We start from the raw sequence: 12979 nt of genomic DNA on the forward strand, positions 1-12979 counted from the left end.
GGTTTACGAAAGGTTGTTACTAAACCCAACAGCCCGGTTTTAGTGATGATCTACTGCCCCCTTCTGGTTTTTTGGCATCATTGCAAAAGCTGTGACCTAACAGGCTGAGAACAAAGTGCGGTCTGTAACGCCACCTGGTGTCCAGCCATGACACAAAAGAAATGCACTCACAGCAGACGCTTCAGCAAGTCACCACTGTCTCTAAAAGCTCCCTTTTGAAAAACAGAATACAACAAAGACCAGGTGACTATCTCTGAATATTGTGAGACATCCAATCTCTAGAAATTAAAAATGACCACACAATCACAAGCCATCAAATATCCCCTGAACCAATAAAGCAATTCCAGCCCAAATATTTGTATACATTTCACCATAATTGCACATATTTTAGCGGCTGTGACTCAGGAGGTAGAGCAGGTCTCCCACTAATCACAGGGATGGTGGTTTGCACCACAACTCCTCCTCGTGTCCTTGTGAACCCTAAATTGCTACTGCTCGTCAGGCCAGTGCCTTGCGTGGCAGCCCGTGGCCCGTCTGTGTGTGTGTGTGTGTGTGTGTGAGAGTGCATGTGTGAATGGGTGAATAAGAAGCATATTGTACAGCACTCTGCAGAAAAGCTCTATTTAGAAGCAGCCGTCAAGCATTTACTTTAACCTTTTACAATACAGACAACACCTGCCAGTACTTAAACCTCTGCAGCAACATAAATGCTCAATAAATAAAATGAGACCACCACTGTCCGATGAACGCGTTTTAAGAGGAGTTAAGAAATGTTTTCCTACCAACATTTATTTTATTGGAGAGGAGTGGTCATGAGGTTAAAAAGGGAAAGCTTCACATTTGGGAATTTAACTTTTTTCTCATGTCTGTGCGTTAGGTATGGAGGTAGAGCCAGGAGGTGATTTGATTAGCTTAGCATAACGACCACATATTGACAATGGACTGCTAAGAAACTTGAAATACAGTTAATGTCTGCATAATGAAGTACTGTAGTGGTGAAATTATGCACTAACTAGTCCCTGCATTAATTAACTGTATAGAGCAAAACACACGCATTACTGAAGGATAATAAGCTCTGCTCTGGTTGAATGTAGGAGGAACCACTATAAAGATTTATGTGAGGTCAACAAAGTCTGTGTAGTAATAAAAATGTAGAGTGTGAGTTGTCCAATCTTAGCTGGTGAAAAAGAGGTATAGGAAATATCAGTCTGTACATGCCGATACAATCCTGAGAAGAGGTCTAATGAAGGCTAAATGAACAGAACAAATAGGCTTTGCGGTAAAACAGTATAAGGAAAAACTTAAGAGGAAATTGTGTGTTTTAAAATGATCACTATACATACTTTTTGCTTCATATTTGGTCCATTCAAGACTGTCACAATGTCAGCCTGACTCTTCTGCCACACACACTATCTGCCCTCTTCCTTTGCCACACATTAACTCTCCTGTCATTCAGATCCTGCCCTGCAGTGACCTTTGTGTTCCCATCACCTGACCTCCCCCTGTCCACCTACACACCATTTCTTGCAGTTTATACAGTTTTCTCTGCCTACCTGATCTCTACCTCTACCTGACCCTGATACTAAACTGGACCAGTATTAATCTTTGCCTGTTTGTGGCATCGAGTAAAGCTGAACTCTTTACCTGTCTGGTCTCTGAGGGGAGTTTTCGGGTCCCAACCTACTTTTACTGAGACATTACACACAATGGTCATTGTGGATTTTTTTACATGGTTATTGTAATGCATGAGTGCATCAGAAACTAACATCCAGCAAATCTTTAAAATGCTATCCATGATTGCAGTAACAGTGATTTTATCCACCGAGGTGGTGTCTTACAAGTACTGATTCTGTTTGATTTACAGTTTGTTAAGAATAAGGAGAAGACCTGAATCACTGGGGTTGAGCATTTGAAGAAAACAGTGCCACCTACAGAGAACCAGACAGCTCTGGCCACACTATGTAGTTAATAAGTTATCATTAGGACTAGCAGCTTTATGAATGTGGTAATGTTTACTGGCTCAAAGCAGGTTTGATTTCTAACGTCATATAAAACTTGTTTTGATGGTCCCTAAATAAAGACATCATACAAAAGCGCACAAAAAATGATGTTTATTTGTAGTAGAAGAAGTATTAGTTCAGTATGTGTATGTATGTATTCGAAACAAAGATTTGTTATCAATGGCACAAACACATTAAAGCGTTTCCAAGTGATATTACTGTTGTTGCCACTGTCGCAAAGACAACCAGATCATTTCCATTTTCCTTTGTGTAGTAACTACCAACAACAAAGGACAAAACCTGAGTTTATTCATTCCGTCAGTCTTTAACGGAGACGTGAAAGCAGATAGAAATGGTGCCAGGCCAGTCAGCCTTCATTTTCCCAGGAGATTTTGAGCCCAATCACAGTCAAACTGCACCATGAAAGCGAGGTCTATAGGGGACCAATCCAAACCTTTTTTACAGATTGCACAAACTTGTTTGTTGCCATTTTTATCTGGATACTATATTTAGAGTAGTAATATATGTTATAATTGTGATTGTGATAAAGTGATGTGTATTATTTATTGATAATTAGTGTCATATAAGTCATCACCCATTTCTCCTCTATCACCCATCATAGTATTTTACATAATCAAAAGTTAAATATTGCTGATTTGATATCGATCTTATCTTATCTTTACATCTTCATATAACATCTTACACATCATATAGAATCACAGGCAGGATAATGAGGTAATTGTTGGTTGTTAATGAATCCAGTAGGATGTAAACAGGCAGCCTGCTCCTCCATTTTCATTGTGCTACACCAAATCATCTTTTTTGTACAATTTTGCATCTTAACAATACAATACAGTGAGTGTTAGCCTGTGGTCCACTGTTAAGTTTTAGTCTCGGCCCTCCTAGGGAAAATGTTGGGCCCCCCCTCTTTTATGAGATTAAATGAGAGTTGCCATTAGTTGCACACTGGAGGTCTGCAGGGTTAAAATGCTGCCGTTTTATTTGTGGCCCTAGTTTGATTCAGGCGGGAGACTGATTTCCTCATTTCCTGTCTAATAAAAGAATAAAAATGCCCCCAAAAATGTAAAAAGTAAAAGTAATAAGTTGCTCCTTAGAAGCTGGCTCTGAAGTCTCAAATGTCAGAGCGTCATTGAATGCACCAGAGAGAAGTTTCCACAACAGTCCCTGCTTCAGACTGTATTATCCTGCAACAATAATGTAACTCTGGTGGGAAAGAAAAGATAGTGACTTGATAGATGGGTGACTAAGTGACTAGGTTTCTTTAAAAAACGAAATGTCTTTTTACACATAGTGGCTGTAAATGGTGATAAGTCTAGAGGACACCAGTATTTTCCTTTAAAGACATTTAGAAGCTGGCGTTTTTATGGACGTGTGTGTCCCTTACCGAGCTGGTGGGCCTTTCTGAGGCAGGAGAGGGAGGCGTTGAGTCGGGCGCACTCCTCTTCGTTGGCGCCAAACTTCTGCAGCAGCTCACACACCTGCTCCTCGCTCATCTCCAGCAGGCCCTCCAGGGTCACCTCACCTGGACTCATCTCCTGCAAAACACACACACGTACGCCATGATACAATTACAAACACTCACGGGTACATACACACTGTTAAGATCTCGTATTAATACACAGAACATTTGATTTACATTTACAGTTTACAGTTAAAAACAAGACTGGAAATCAAATTATCTTTTAAGCTTTAACAAATGGAACAGTTATTCTCCACATTGCCACCAAAACACACATTAAAAGGTATGAAATTAACTATTGAGATTGTAACCTTTGTGTAAAAACTTGATTGACATTTACTGTATATTTCAAGAGAAAAGTAACAGTGTTTTCTTGAAGCCCTCTAGTAGCCATTAGGAGAACTGCAGCCTAAAACATGTGCAGTGCTTTGAACTTCCAGCAGTGTTGCTGCTGCTTGATAAAGACTCACTGATAAAGGGAAAACACATAATTCAAAAAAGCTCTGGACCAGTGTTAGGAAAATAAACCACCAGGTTTAGTTCAGATCTATTAAAGAAAAGCAAACAATAACCAAATACTAAACTAAAGCCAAATCACACACATGGCACACTGCTGCCGGTTAGTGATCACTGGGATAAAAGAGGAAAAGGTTGTAAGTGAGTACAGGCAGGTGACAAATCAATGGAAAAACCTGATAACCTTAAAGTGATATTGAATATTGGCAAACAATCTCGGTCAATGATTGCCAGCACGAATGCCATTAAAATGGTGACTTTGCCCAGATTTTTGTGTTTATTTCATACCATCATCACCATTTTTCTGCCTAAACCCCTTTTAGGAGACTTAGGAGGACTGGATCTACCTGTGTTCTGCTATTAGTGGGCAACCAAAGCCTGAATACATGCCCAGGTTCACTGGCAGGGCGCATATCCTGAAGAGCTAACAGACGCAACCTCATCACGTACGGCTATAGAGTCTCACATTAAAGGCACTTCTCTTCCGGCACTACTCCATGCATCAAAAATCCCATTTAAAGGGGTCAGTTTTATGTCAAAAACCTGTTAAAAGTATGGTATCAAATCAAATAAAAGTCACCAAACACCCTACATTTATAATAATAATGCTGTCTTTTTTAACCTAAAAGGTAGCGTCTTGTTACTCTTGATGACCTGTTCACTGATAATCATCATATTTCTTTAGGGATCTACAAATCAGAAACAATGTCAGAGGAAACATTTAAAATTTTGAAACCTGTTTTAATCCTGATGAACTTCAGTCTCTACTGCCAACTGAACCTGATACCAATAAGCTGCTCTCTATGCTTGTAAAGGTCTGTCCTGGGAGGGTGAAATAGGAGGGCAAAGCTAAAACGGCTAAATGGCTCCATGGCATACACTCTGTCTCATGTAACTCAAGACGTCACTTGAGTCAGGCTCTATTTACCTATCATCATTTTGTCTTTAATGCAAATGATCCGATGGAACGCTAGCTCATATGTTTTGGTTCTCAACCGGACTCTAAGTTTTGATCCTAATCAAAAAACTGCCTTTCTTGGCTGGTCACAACAGCTAGAAAGCCTAAGTCATTGGAAAACTTTGTTGATCCAGTACGGACTGGAGCGAAGAAAAGAAAGAAAATCATTCTTAAGGTCTGAAGCAAAGACATGTCGCCCTGTTTTGAAGTCTGGCACAAAGAGATCTCTAGCACTTCATTTACAGAGAAAACCTATATACGGAGGGAGTACTACTGCACATGTGAATAAAGTAGTATCAAGCCTTTTGTGGCTCCAGAGGAGGCTGCATATAATCGAATAAATTACATCCAGTGATGTCACTTAGTGGCTCAGTTGCATTGTGAGTAATGTAGGCGCCAGGTTTTAAAGAACAGGCCACTGGTCGTACATTGTACTGCGGCAACATTGTTGAACTCATTATGGACAATTTAAAAAGAGATGTTTGAATGAGATATCGTTTTTTTAATCCTCAATCTCTTCTTCCTTTTTAAAACCTGGTGCCTGGTGTCATGAAATCTAAGGGAGATCCTCTGTCAATCATATGTACATTATCAGATACCAGATTTTTAATGACAGCAATCACACTCACCATTCCTACATTGTAAATATGGATGATCAGATGAGTGTCTGTTAACATAAAAAGTCATGACTGGATGTATTACCTGTGTGACCTCTTTTCTCAGGTTGACGATGCGGAACCAGTGGCCGAGGCGAGGGAAGTCCTCCAGCTCGACACTGCGCTCCTCTAAGGCCACTTTGCACTTACAGGACAGCTGGCGGCTGAAGTACTTCACCAACTTCCCCTGAGAGAAGATGGACAAATACAGTGAGGAAGGGTTGGAGAGTCACATTTTCTTTAATCTTTTCACATATAAAATAAAAAAGCACAACATGAAAACTGCATGTAGTGTAGTAACATATAAGTCTGGAAAGAACAGAAACAAATCTGGTCCACATCTGATTAGCAGAGCTTTAAAAATACAGTACATTGACATATATTAGCACCAGAACATGAAATCCATTAGTTTTAGTCCTACATCACAACAACAAAGCTCTTTGTTGACTGGACCTGTCCTGAAGAATTGACCTGTTCTTACTAAAAGAAAGACAGAATAGTAAACAGAGACCCAATGATGGAAAAAGCAGCTGCACAAAGGTCAATATTAAATGCTATCACGGCCTATAAAATAAAGACGGGAATGGCTAAATGTTCTGGAAAGAAGAAAGATTCTGATGTGAGGCATGGCACAGGAGATAGAGTATTGGGTTGCTGGTTCGATCCCTGGCTCCAATAGTCTATGTGTCGACGTGTCCTTGGGCAAGACACTTGGCCACTTCAAGGTAGCTTCTGCCACCAGTGTGTGAATGGGTGAATGGGCGCTTGGACTGGTCGTTACAGCGAGAAAAGCGCAAAGTAAGTACACTCCATTTAGCGTTTCAATATTTGCAAGAAGGTATCCCATTCGATCACGATTTACAACTTACAGTAAACATCTGAATATTTCCATAAGAGTTTTTGCTGGTCAATTAAAAAGACGTCAAAGACATTTCCCCCATAATTTTACAACAATTTCTTTCCTTTTGTTTGAAAACTGTTCAGCCGATCAAAGCTGTTTGAAATATGACTGATGTTAAAAGGAAAACCTGAGCGTGTAGAGTTCTACAGAGTCCGGACAAACACTGAACTTCCTGGATAAGCAGTGCAGGCAAAATACATGCAACAGTCTCCGATCCCTCAAACAACAATACTATGATTTCTTAATGCCTGTTCACGCCAGTGGAGCTCAGTGACTGATGGATGGGTGGATGGTCAAACTTTCTGTCACAAATGCATCCTTTTTGGTGGAAGTTAAGCTGTATGTAACATTGATACAAAATAAACAGTGTATACACAAATACACTGAAATTAGTTTAAAAATAATTTAACTTTGTGTGCAATTTCAATTATGTAAGAAACATTTCCCTATTAGATTTTCTAATATTCTAGATATTCTAAGGCCCTCTGACCATAAATATATATCATATCATACATTCTACATCGTCTCTCTTTTCTGTTGTTTTGTATGATAGTAAATGAAGAGACTTTGGGGTTTGGACTATCATTTGGACAAAAGAAGCAATTTGAAGACATTGGGCCCTGGGAAATTGTGATGAGCATTTTTCACAATTTCTTGTACATTATATGCTAAACAACTGAAACAAACATCAAAATAATCAGCAGAATAATTAGTTAGTCCTAGTCTGGTCAAATTTTGTCAACATTATATCACAGAGCCATGCAAGATGCATCACATGACTTCACAGGTGTGTAGTTGAGATTAAAAATGAAGGATAATTTTGAGGGTGGGTGTGAGTGCCAGAAGTAAGTAGGTAGAAAGTAAGGAAGGAGCCATTCCCCCCCCGATTATACGCCCCTGGCTCACATTCATTTCATTTCACGTTTTCATTACCCTCCACTCTAAGATATCAGATAATACTGGAGATCATCTTGCAATGGGATCACAACAGCTGGTGCATGAATGGTGCGATGGGATGCGTGACATGATGGCAGCGATGGAATGTAACTAAGCACTTTTACTCAAATACTGTACTTAATTATAATTCTGAGGCACTTATACTTGAGTATTTCTATTTTCTGCCACTTTAGACTTCCACTAGACTATGTTTTGGGGGCAAACATTATTTATTAGTAGTACTTTTTATTCCATGACATTTATTTGATAACAGTTACAGAGATCATGCTGCATCAGAGCCAAAGTAGCACATTTTTAAATTGAGTTATTTAATTTAATTTAATTTAATCCAATTTTTTTTAAAAACACTGATAATAATCAGAAAATGCTGAATACCAGATCCGATAAGAACATCATTTTGACACCAAAAGACATTTAATATTAGATACTTTAAGACTTTTAGTAAATAACTTGACAAAACTTGTTAAAAATATGATTTTTGGGTATTTTTTACAACACTGCTGGAGAGGAGTGAGTTTGGCACAACAAGTGAGCTGTAGCATGTTTAATGTTGCCCATTCCTTATGTAAAATGAGGGAGAATATCAGCAAAACACAGTATACGGTCAGTTGTTACGTAGGTAAAAAGCTCACCATATGGGGTGGTTAGGCATACTGAATAAATCTGGTACCCTGTTCTGCCAAACTCACTTCTCTCAGGTCACGTGTTCCACCACCACATACAATGATTTAGTGTTGTGGACCTTGGGATTGTAGAGCAGATCAACCATCAACCCAAAGCATCAGTATCTGATGAGTTAGGAGTGAGACTCTAACTACTTAATATTACAAATAGGAGCTTTAAACTATCAAACAGTAGTTTGCAGTTACATTTGGCAAAGCTATCTGTAATAGCAAAATATTACAGATTAATGTATCATAACAATAATCAACTGATCTAATAATATGACACCCACTGCAGCCATTTTCTGCATTTTCTGAGTATTTCTACTTTTGCTAACGAGTTTATTTTGCAGATAATACAGTACTTTAGTACTTTTACTTGGGTATGGGACTTTAAAAAAGGATCTGGAAACTTCTTCCCCCACTGCTTATGTCTTGCTTACTAACAACTCTCTCTAATAGTCTTAACCAAAACATGTCTCCTTCTAACATATTGAATCTCCCACTGTTGTATATATTTTTTACTTGTATGACATGGCAACTTTTACCATTTATTTTCAGTGTGCTGCATGTAGAAAGGCCGAAGCCTGCCAGGAGCAACTGATGACTATATCAGACAGGTATACATCTATCACAGACGGATCAATTAACATGTTCAAGACTAGATATTTTGATATGTTTTGATGTATTTAAGTCCTTAGCGGGATTTACAGCTAATATATGTGTAGTGAAACAAATCTGAGCTGAAACAATTGGTCTGATTAAAAAAAAAAAAAAAAAAACGATGGTAGAATAAGGTCCAGGCCCACAGTGGGTGACGTGATGCTTGAAGACTTAAGGATGATACATTTGGATGGCCCCAATCCAAACATACACCTACAAAATGACTGCTAGAAATTAGACAGAGCTGGCCTACATCAGTGCATACCAAAGTAGAAACCAGTGGAGGAGGGACTCGCAAGTCACCTCTGAATGCAGAAAACCCTACAGCAGCTGCCCACGGCTGCTAACGCTCTGCCCGATAAGGCGACTGCTCAGTCCACTCCTACAGAGAAACACACATTTACCCTCGCTAAATGTGTCGACTTCTTACTGTATATCATACTCTCACAATATATTATATCTCATACATCTGCTTAAAATATGTCTTGCCATATGTGCCGACAGCATAGCATGACATAGCATACAGGAGCAGGTATTCAGTGCGTATGAAAGAAGGAGGACGAGTGTGAGAAAGAAAGAGGGGGACAGAAAGACTAGACTTAGATTAAAGTGAGTCTCTGTCAAAAAATGTACTCCAAAAGATTTTATAGTGACTGTGAAATAATGCTACAGTCTGATCTGTCAGTCAGTCCACCACTTTGATCCAGACTGTAATGTCCCAACAAAAACTGGATTAGATTGGCAAAGGTAAGCATGCTAACCGAGGTGGCACGGTGAGCCTTATACATAATAACATCACAATGTCAGCATTGTCAGGGTGATCATGTTAGCATGTTGACGTTAGTATTTAACTTAAAGCAAAACTATCACTATTTGAGTCTAGAGTGGCTGTAGATTTTCAGTGATGTTTATGTAAGTTTGTTTGAACCATTAGTAGGCAGAGACAATAGCATGACACAAAGAAGCTAAAGCAAGAGTCTTAAACTACTTGCCCAGAGGCTAGACATGGAGACAATTTAATAAGGCCTCTGACATGTCTAGAATGTAATTTGTTGAACCCACCACACAAATGTATTTCAAATTTGGATTTTCTAGACTCTTATTTTGAAAAAACATCTCTAGCAAGCTGCTCCTTAACACTTCAGCTATGATCAACAGCACTTTGATTTACCGCAGTGCATCTGACACCAAAATCTCACTTTCTAAACCTTAAATAAAGGTTGACCTGGAGCAAAAGAGGCCAGAGGTGGGGCTTTTTATTCCTTCAATGGATTGACCAGCTGAAGATTTGAACTGAAAAGAGAGGGGTCAACATGCAGCAAAGAGACTAGAATCGAACCCGGTCCGCTGCGGTAAGGACTCAGCCTTTTGTACAGGACTACTGGTGCACCTCGACTATTGATTATATTCTTTGTGGAGTTTAATGTGAATTATCCCTGTCTCCTCTGCAAGGGGAAGGCTTCCATTCTAAAGAAATACAATCTCAAGTGGCATTAGGTTTTACTTGACTAAAAATGTCGAAGACTATGCCTAAAACACTGAATTCCCGATTCATTGAATACTGATGCTTTGGGATTGTAGGTCAGGCCCAAAACGTCAGTATTTTACAATTTGGGACTCAAAGGAGTTCGGAATGAGACTCAAAAATTGACTTTCTTACAAATTGGACCATTAGGTGTTTCCCATCTATTTTAGTATAATACATACTGACTCAACATGATGGAAAAACGGTGCATTACATCCAACCTTTTGCAGTGAACTTATGTAATAATATTCGATGGAAACTACCACTTTTAAGTGTGTATAGCTAAACTTATTGTTGAAATCAAGTTTTGTATACACTGAGCAGTCGAGTAGAAGAGTGTCAAAGCATTGTGGCCAGTGGCCCCGAGGTAAAGAGGGTTTGATGGCCCTGAACTAACATGTAAAACCAACCACCAAGCTTCATTCAGAGCACATTTGGCAAGGCAAACTTTACTCCCTTGCTGTGGAAAAAACCAGAAGGGACTGAACATACTGTGGCCTACTGTGGGCAGGTGCACAAGCGTAAGCTGCTAGGGCTAGCAGGCTAACAAAAGCACACCACAAACTGAAAATTATCCCTTCCTTTCACACTTTATTATCTTTACCTTCTGTCTCTGCTCGGCACAGACTGCTTGATATGCAGAATGCCGCCGATATAAATGCTTTGCTTTTTTCAACACCCAACAATCTTTGCCTTCAGGAAACAGTAAGTCAAGCCTTTGTCCTGTGTCTTACACTGCATGGACATCCATGAACTCACATGGTTGAACGTATTTTTTGTTGATGTGTGCAGAAAGAGCTATTGACATGCACTTTAATCTTGTCAAACGATAATACCTGAAAAAGTCCATAACGTAACCATATTCCCTTAAATGACGGCGTGTCCCTTTAAGATGACTCTTGATGATCCTATATGGTGCTATTCCCATTTGAGACATGTGCTAAACTGACCTCTTCACTACACTCACAGTTAATCCAGATCAACTCGAACACTTAATGAATGCACAGCAGACGATAACTTCTACACCAGCTTTATCTAATCTCTATAAACTAACATTCAGGCTTATTCAACAGCAACACACATGGTCTTTCAGCAAAAGTTGGTGCAGATTGCGAAAATAACCTCCATTATCGTGAGGGGACGACTAAAAGTAACGTAATTTACAAATCACGCAGTACTTTAAAGCACCATTTCCTCAACTGATTACCAAATGTAGCCCGCTGAGCTGCAGCATACAGTAATTACGAATGTATCAACAAAACTGCTTAGTGGGTTAAAATTAACAAGGAAAAAGACATCACATGAGCAAAAAAATGTTTTTCATGATCTCAGAGTAAAATGTTACCATCCAGGAATTACCATCCTAGAGTATGTCATACTTGTAAATTCCTCATTCAGTCATGTAAAACAGTGCAGCTCTACAAACAGTCACATAATACACAGAGGAATGCCAGAGAAGCAGTTGCAGTGATGTCGCCACCCCAAGTTTAGCAGCAAGGGAACACAATGATTTTGGAGACATTGTTGTCCACAGGCCAAATACAGTCAGATTATAAAGTGTATTGACACTGGCTATATATATAAACTGGTGCTGTAGCCTACACTTCCCATAATGCAAGTTAGTCATGTCATTTGTTAGACCCTGCCGACATCATCAGGGTTATTTTTCAAAAAGGACAGAATGTAGTAACTGTTTTCACAGACAGGTAAAGTGAAAGTGTGTGGAACAATGTGTCAAAGATTTAAAAACTGCTAAATTCACTATTTTTGTAATAACAACATGTAAAATGGCAAAGTGAATCATTCAGAGAGTTATCTGAATCTTTACAAAGCTTTAAAGTTTATAGCAGGCTCTGGCTTATTGCTGTACGACCCACAACTTTCTGTTCACTCTCGCTGCTCTCATAGTGTCGATTTCTGCCACAGAATTCAGCTGTTTTCAGCGACAAAGCTCTAAAAAAAAAAAAAAAAAAAAAAAAAACCCACACACTACCTGCTCAGCACCAAACAGCAGACAGACACAGTTAGCAACAAGCTGGCAAACCTAGTGGAGCATTCAGCAGCTAGAGCCAGATATTTCCTTGAGGAGGTAGTGGAGACCAAAAACAAAGATAAAAGTAGGGTGAATAATGGATTTACATGTGTTTTATTTCAACTTGAGAGCAGATATAACAGACAGAGAATGTAAAAACCCTGTTCTAACTACTCAGAAAGCTGCCAGATGTATAGAGATGTGACAGTAAGTCACGGACGAGGAGACTTGAACAGCAGGCTTTCTTACTGTGAGTGTGACCATTCAAATCAGCTACAAATACCTGTGACTTTAGTTGTGGTCCGATGACACTTTGTATGACCTAGTTTGCTTCGAGCACAATGAACCCTGTGACCTTCTGAGATACGGTGCTTCAGCTGTTGTTCGTAGCCTTTGATCCCCCGACTCTGAGTAGAAAAATACCGTGGTCCCACCTCTGAAGCAAAAAAAAGCTGGTGCTACACTTGTTGTTCGAATAAACACTGTAAAGCCCATCTCATACACTTGAATATAAATGTAAAACAGCTCTTGTTTTGACCTTCTTTTCTTCACTGTTATATGAAATACATAATTGATTCACATGTCATGCACTATCATGTTCCTGCATCCCTAAAAAAAAAAAAAAAAAG

General features: G+C 39.2%; 1 protein-coding gene across 3 annotated transcripts in view; it reads right to left on the reverse strand.

Moving 5' to 3' along the window:
* Positions 1–12979, reverse strand: part of ksr2 (kinase suppressor of ras 2) — a 106372-nt gene that overhangs the window by 87784 nt on the left and 5609 nt on the right. For all 3 annotated transcript variants that reach the window (XM_084359803.1, XM_084359804.1, XM_084359802.1), the window contains exons 2-3: positions 5657–5797; positions 3406–3556 (exon numbers count right to left, since the gene is read on the reverse strand). In XM_084359803.1, the coding sequence (XP_084215929.1) occupies positions 3406–3556; positions 5657–5797 (292 nt within the window). The remainder of the gene's footprint in view (positions 1–3405; positions 3557–5656; positions 5798–12979) is intronic.

Source organism: Pagrus pagrus, assembly GCF_965226575.1.
Source record: "Pagrus pagrus genome assembly, chromosome: 8".
Classification (NCBI taxonomy): Eukaryota; Metazoa; Chordata; class Actinopteri; order Spariformes; family Sparidae; genus Pagrus; species Pagrus pagrus.